Raw genomic sequence first — 7,871 nt, 5'->3', positions numbered from 1 at the left:
ATTCCTAATTTCCATAAAATGTGATTCTCTAATAGTCTGAATAACTTGTCACTATCTTTAAAGTGCGTGCATGTTATCTGTAAGCATAAAATACATGACTAATTCGGCGTTCGTGTTTCAGCAATGTTCGTGAAAATTTATACCGTCATGTAAATCTCCATATTCTTATATTCGAGTGAAATTCACATCAGCCGAATATTGCCCCGGACACGTATACATTTTGAGGATAATGCAAAATTTCCTGTGAATGGGGAATATTGTAAAATACTACGGATAGTTTCGATTTTTGGAAGAAAGATACACGTTCTAAGATGTTAAATTTTTATTTATTACTGCAACAAAATATGATGAGGTATAAAATGAAAACAATACAATGACGACATAACAAGTATACTACCTTTCTTTAAACATGAGATTAAATGAATCGATGAAATTATTGAATGAAAGCAGCATATAAATCTTACATGATATCGAATGCACAATCAAACTGAGGGAAATTTGAAATTTGAAATTATGGTTTATACAGAACACGCTGAGGTGAACAGTGCATGGCCCCTTTACTATACTGGTTCAACCAATCGATCACATTAATGTTACCAATGTACGATACTTTGTATATATTCACACATGCCTGACAGATGGTTCAGTATGTCACAAGTCACCAGTGTAATGTTTGTTGACAGCTCAGGCCCAAAGCGTATCTGTGTAATGGCAGACAATCATGATGATTTCAGGAAGTAAAGTTGTTGTTTTTTGTACATCATACGATTTTTTTGTTGTTATTATTATTGTTGCTGTTGTTGCTGATCGCACACTCATGCTATACGTGCATGCCTTTTGCAGCACTTCCTCTTCCAAACTATGTGACGTTACCATTACCCATGCTTTATAACACGCTGAGAGTTTATTCCTATTCCTGTTATTGTGCTTTAATTTCTTCTTCTACACAGGCAAAACATGATGCTTCCCAGGTGTAAGAAGGAGTTACCTGAAGAGCTGACAACTGTTACTACTGTACAGAACTGGAATGTCACGGGAATCTTTCAGACAATCCACACATAAAAATCTGTAAAATTGTTGTGGAGATTCCAAAAAGGGTGATCATTACAGAGCAAGGACGCATGGAAATTGCAATGTTATCGGGATCCTACCCTGAACAGCCAATACATTGTATGAAGCTAACAATGGCATACTGAAGTATTACACCATTATATTTCTTGTTCCATCTCTCCTTTTCAGTCCGTGCGGCCAATTTACAACGAACAGACACCTCGTGGGGGACTGGTGTCCTCTTTCACAGTTCCCTTTCACAGCGTCTTTGTGCCTAGCAACGGCAGCACGAAGAGGGGATGGATCTGAAACGTACGGAGTTTTCACAATGTCATTATGTATAAAACGAGCATACACTAAACACTGGCGTGGAGTGCTGACACCCAGCAGACTATTGAAGACTGTCAACACACACGCTCGAAAGCAACCTCTCACTCACGAGTGTGTGTGTGCTGTGCACTGATGCTTGCATCACTGCACTCACTAAGAAGGCGCGCTAGAACGAAAGAATAGCGCGGGAAGTGGCAAATGAACTTATTCACTTGTCCACGCTTTTGCAAATACCTGAGCAACTATTCTAAAACGTTCCAGCATTGTCCGTGTCGTATCTACACATACATACAGGCAAATTACTTCTATTTTTCTGCATGCAGTTGGCATTCCGTGGTTGAAGTTGAGTGTGACATACGGATCGACATCGTGTGTTCCTTATAAGGAATATATAAGATTGCTTCCGCACAACTCGTCTGTCAAGCTATGCCGCCGTCGAAGGAGAAGGAGATAGCGGCCGGCGTGCTGAACACTTCGCGAGAGCCGTGTATACCCAATGTGAGTGGTGATATTATGAACGGTAGCTCGTATTTCGGCGGAAAGAGCGACGTCAAAATCAAACAAATGAACGGCGGAAGCCATGAACCAGTTCGTCTGAGGAAAGAAATCGGCTTGGTCAATGGCATCACCATCATCACGGGCTGCATCGTCGGCTCCGGTATTTTCCTCTCGCCTAAAAGCGTCCTGGAAAATGCTGGCTCTGTGGGCATGTCCCTCGTCGTGTGGACTGTGTCCGGCATCTTTTCCCTGATCGGTGCACTGTGCTTTGCCGAGTTGGGAACCACCATCGTGAAATCAGGAGGGGAATATTCCTATATATTTACTGCATTTGGACCTTTACCAGCTTTCATTCTTCTCTGGGTGACACTTCTTATCATCAATCCAACTGGGCAGAGCATCATAGCCTTGACATTCGCAAATTATGTCGTGCAACCATTTTACGCCGACTCGGATTGCGGCCCTCCCGATATATTTGTACGACTATTGGCAGTGATGTGTATAAGTGAGTACATCGGATTCACTTTTCCTGTAACCATTTCTTAGATTGTTTATGGTATTTTTTTTAACCAGTGTTTTGGTGCGTTTCTGATTTGGATGTGAAATTTGGGTCTCGATATGTAAATTTGATGTCTTCGAATCCATTGCCACTTGACTTGTATAGCATGCAAATTCTTTTGCATGATTCTTGAATGAAGTGGAGTATATTCAATTCTTGCTGAAAGTTATGACAATTCCAAAAGGATTTCGGATATATCGATTTGTTCATTTCGGAAAAGTTCGTATACCCATCCATGAATACGTTGTTTATAAATATATACAATAATATATTATATATGTATATATATACATATATATATATATATATATATATATATATATATACTGTATATATATATATCATGGCTCGACACTAACTTTTTGTTTGGTGGCCCGATGGGGCCACCTAAATCCTAAATTTCAAATTTTTGGTGGCCCGAGAGAAAAATTTGGGGTCCCGAAAAAAAGCAATAAAAAACATTAAAAGTCCTTTTTCTTAATAAGTCAAATATTTAAGACTTATGATAGTAAGAATTAGAAGTTGGACATATCTACTCATAGATAAACTTTAACAAACTTGCTTTCGCAACACTCACTCTTAGGCATTCATTCAGTCCTTTTCATCCCTCCTTTGAACAAATTTAACTGCTAATTTCCGGCGCAAAAAGTTACGAATTCATTGACATACTTTTCAAAAAATTTTGGTGGCCCGAGGCGGGCCACCAAATTTGCCCTTTTTTTGAAATTTGGTGGCCTGACTTTCATTTTTGGTGGCCCCGGGCCACCGGGCCACCGTTAGTGTCGAGCCCTGCATGTATATATATATATATATATATATATATATATATATATATAATGCGTATCCTGATATAAATTTAATGATTTTTTGAGGGTACAAAAGGAGCTGTATTATCCTCATTTCAAATCGTTTATGTTTCTCTGAGTTTATTTTGTGCTTAGAGCTTTAGACCTGTTGTCACTTCAACTTAAACAAGTTGTGATAGTTTTCAACATTGTATATTTGTGTTTACTCCCTCTTGTTTGGGTGAGCGTGCAGGAATAAAAAAAGTAAAGTAGCGCCATGGTTGGAATTTAGACTATCACACGTGGTACGTAGGAGTTGTGGACCCCCGCATACAAATCATCCGATAAAATGTCTGACATATATAGCCCTATGTGATATGATGTTTAGAATGTGTTGTTGTATGTAGTCATGTATTTTATGGTGTAAAGTGCATGATTGTCTATTTTATTGTAGGACAACCACTCTCAAATGCCTTTTTCAAAATTCAGCCTGGGATATGTACGCCAAGACATGCTGTGTTGCCTTTGTTCAAACACACGAGGTGTAGCTGCCCAGGGCCAGCTTAGCACGATGACTGCTCCAGTGGACATGAATGGTTTCTGCTTTGCGTTGGACACTGGAAACCCGAGTTAATGTCACAACGGATACTCACTGATGATTTGGCACGTCCTCGACTTTCACTCAATACATCTTTGTCAAAGGCACTGTGTACAAAGAGCAAAACAGTGCGTTCACTGACAGAATGCTTACATAATAGGTGTCCCCTGTCCCATAACAATAAGAAGTTGCAGATAATCATCGTATTGGCATAATAACTTTATTTGAGAGCCGATTTATGTGCTATTTTATTTCAAACGATAGAAGGACTCTTTTAAAGCGCTTATTCTACCTAAAAAGATACACATGGCGCTGTTATAATTCCATTCTCAGCTACAGGTCTCGATAAAAGCGGGAAACTGAACATCATTTTAAAGTTGGTTTTATCTGATAAATGATGATACTGTATGACGCCACAATGTTGTCTCCGGTCTCTCATGGTGCTGGAGATGCAGATTTTTTTTTTTTTTTTTAAATAGATTCTTCCCGATGCCTTTGTACCATTGCATCGAGTGTCCCGTCAAAATTAACCACCTCTCTTTATGTAATCGCTGTTTAATGGCAGTAACTGGCTGCCCCATCGTAGAAAGAACTTTAAATATGATATTTACTCCATCTTTTTGTCACATGGACATATCTGTTGTATGTGAAGTATTATATAACTCGATATTAATATTGGAACATACTCTTGATGCTTATTTGAAGATCCGTAACCTTTGATTATGAATGTCACTTACACAATTTATTTAGGCCTATGTAATAAAGATAAGTTCATAACTTTTGGCATACAATATTTATAGTATGTGCACTCATCATGTTAGTATTGCGCTGCGTATCTCACTATAGTAGTCACAAATCACACGTTTTTATGACGATATGAAGTATGATCTTTATGTTCATTGTATGTACACTGGGTCCAAATATATTATGATAGGCACAATTACTCTCCCGGGCTTCATTCTGTAAGACAAGATGAGATTAATATATACATGTGTAAAATTTCAATCGAAAGCCTCTTTTAATGTCGCCTGAGTATGGCGTTACATTAAAAAATTTCAGCCATATACAAGAGAAGAAGATACAGGAGAATGAAAAATGGTATTTGATTTTCATCACGTCCCGCGAAAATCTCTCAAAGATCGGGGGGGGGGGGGGGGGGAGTACTTTATAAAGAAATAACCCTACTTCCTACTGCAGCGTACGTGCGGTATAACTCACATTAGTCATCTTTTCCCGAATTCATCCTTCCAAGAGTGTTAAACGACCCAGTTTTTCCCATTCTGTGCCATCCAATATCAAATATTACCAACAGGGTTGGATGCTATATTCAATACATTCTCTGTTTTGTTTTTGTATATGTTCTGAAGTGAGAAATAGAAATTCAGAGATGCACCTCATGCCCATATTCGTATATTCGGACCTCAAATCATATAGCTATTCCGACTGTCATTTCGTTGAGTTTGGTGTTTTTGCCAAATTATGTAATACTGTGACACTCGTCGTGACGTTAAATACACTGTCACTTCATGCTGCACACCGGCGACACTCGAAAATATGAAATCCTAATGCGGTAGCAAATACCAGCAGTATTATACACATGTGTACATGACAACAACTAAGAAGCTGTGAATTGTTCATTCAATATAGAGTCTAGAGAGTTGCAACACTCGTGTAGGTTGATATTAGATAACAAATTTATGTTGACGTATACTGAACTCTTCCTCGGGGGCGTTGTTTCGCCCAAACAATTTTATATATGTCCAATCGCATGTCCAATCGCACAGATGCAGAGAACAAAATGAAAGAAAAAAACAAAAGATTTGGGGATTGAAACTTAGTAAAAAAGAAGAAGAAGAAGAAGAAGAAAAGACAACAAACGCAGACCGTTATCTTCTACAGTATATCGCAATGAATCGCATTAATGAACAAGATCGTGTGCACTGACAGAATTGGCATGCAGTGCATCGAAACGAAACTTTAACTTTACGATTGTCGGCACTCATCAACCCTCACGTACCGAGACTGGTACCCGTATGAGGAAGAACTAAACAAAAAAATTTTCCCTCTATACCTACTCATACGTTTTGAGAAGAACGCGGTTGAAGGCATTGTTGTGCCTCAATTTCCGATATTGTCGAACTTTGCTAATTGAACTGTATGAATAATATCCAAAATGCACAAAAAAAAACAAACGTATGTAGCAAACACAAATATTGAGAATTATGCTGTCACAATCGAGTGATTTACGAACCAAGAGCACCAATCTGTCATCAACCATTTACCCTTTGATTTATTCCAACACTACTGCGTATATAAGAAGTGTATCGAGAAAAGTAAAACTGTCATTCGCATGCTTTCGCCTTGTTTTGAAGCACTATAGGCATGTATACATAATGCCAACCCTATAACAAATGCGTTGCTTCATATCTACACAATATCAGACACTTTGGTATATACACCGTATAACATGCAGCAATACATTGTATGTACATGACACATGTTACATAGTTCATACTTTTCAGACTCACCTGTATGAAATTATTCTTCTAAACACTTAACAGTACAAGACACCAGGAGAAGGAACAAGGTGTTATTCCTTTTACAACGTCACTGTAATAAAATTGACAGGACAGGGAGGGATATTTATTCATTTATATTTTATTTCTCTCTTTTTTTTTCTTTCTTTTTTTTAGAGAGAGAGATACACGTATAATCTTTAACTGAAGGGAAATCTTCTACATAATGTTACAGTTGATCAAACTGACGTTGATCTGAAATAAATTATGCAGAACAGGAGGAGTCGACAGGCCATGGAGACTTCTTCCTTTTTTTTTCTTTTCTTTTTTTTTTTTTTACTGAGATCTGTCACCGAAGGGAAACGTTGCAGGAGACTAAAATGATACTGCTTTAGTCAAACGAGCAATATAAAGAGCATGAGATTCCATTGACGTATAAGGTAAGGAAATAAACATGAGATAATTATCAAATTTTGAAGTCTGACATCTTTCCACACAACAGTGATATTGGTCACCATCATGTCATATGGATTTCAGGTGAGGTGTCGTGGCCTGAGAGGTCTTCCGAAACAAGTTCTTTTGACCTTCATTTGAAGTTGGCCAATGGCATCACAAAAAATACCATGTTCAAAATACAAGCATACTGTTGGACAATATCACGTTGCACATGATGAACATGACGTGAAACAGCGTACATGTATGTATTTTCTGTAAGTGTCCCTTAGAAGCAGAATTTTGTCATTATGATGAAAGGCTCTGTGAGAGGCACATTCCTGTGCTTTTGTATTTTCTTCTATACATGCATTATGATATTCATACCATCCATCGTCCGCATTTCATAAGGCAGAATAAAGATCCCCCTCTTTTGTGCCCCTTGTCTATGTGTACCATTTATCGGATAGTAGAATATACAAAATCCTCCGAGTTTTTGAATTAGTAACTGAAAATCTGGCAACATGTTTACCAGATCACAGTTCCTGCCTCTGTCACGTCAAAGGATTAGCAAGAGCCACCTCATATTTTCTCCAATATAAAATTGTCATACAGTGATAACCAGAGGTGCACGGGTCACGACAAGTTAATTCCTGCACCGAAGCTGCCTTGTTCTGAATTCGAATCTTGTTCGGTGCTTCGACATTTCGTGGACAAGAGGTCTTACACATTTCCCTCTTCACTCGGGAGAATAGATGGGTACCGCAGGGCAAGACACTAACTTTTTTTCTCTGATGGCACGAAAGCGGCACTTAAATTTTGAAATCTGAAATTATGGTGGCGCGAAAAAGAGCCTCCCGAAATAGAAGGAAATATAACAATCCATTTTGAATCTAAGTTGCCCGATCAATCTACCAAAAGATAGCCTTTCATTAAAGGTTAGTGGCCCGACATAAATTTTAGTGGCCCCGGACCACCGGGCCACAGCTAATTCAGTTAGGGGTAATGTTGTCTCGCCCGCGTAGCGGAAGCGAAACAGTATAGGCGTCACTTTTCCATTGTCATCGTCGTCGTCGTCGGCGGCGTCGTCAACAATTTGGTGT

The 7,871-nt window shown here is 38.6% G+C and overlaps 1 protein-coding gene across 1 annotated transcript in view; it reads left to right on the top strand.

Moving 5' to 3' along the window:
- Positions 1–1,529: 1,529 nt before the first annotated feature.
- The window catches only part of LOC140233464 (Y+L amino acid transporter 2-like), a 63,207-nt gene continuing 56,865 nt past the window's right edge, over positions 1,530–7,871 (top strand). The window contains exon 1 of the mRNA XM_072313583.1: positions 1,530–2,383. Within this exon, the coding sequence (XP_072169684.1) occupies positions 1,807–2,383 (577 nt within the window). The 5' untranslated portion in view covers positions 1,530–1,806. The remainder of the gene's footprint in view (positions 2,384–7,871) is intronic.

This window comes from Diadema setosum, chromosome 9, assembly GCF_964275005.1.
Source record: "Diadema setosum chromosome 9, eeDiaSeto1, whole genome shotgun sequence".
NCBI classification, from domain to species: Eukaryota; Metazoa; Echinodermata; class Echinoidea; order Diadematoida; family Diadematidae; genus Diadema; species Diadema setosum.
The sequence above is the reverse complement of the archived record's forward strand: the minus strand, read 5'-3'. Positions and strand labels throughout refer to the sequence as shown.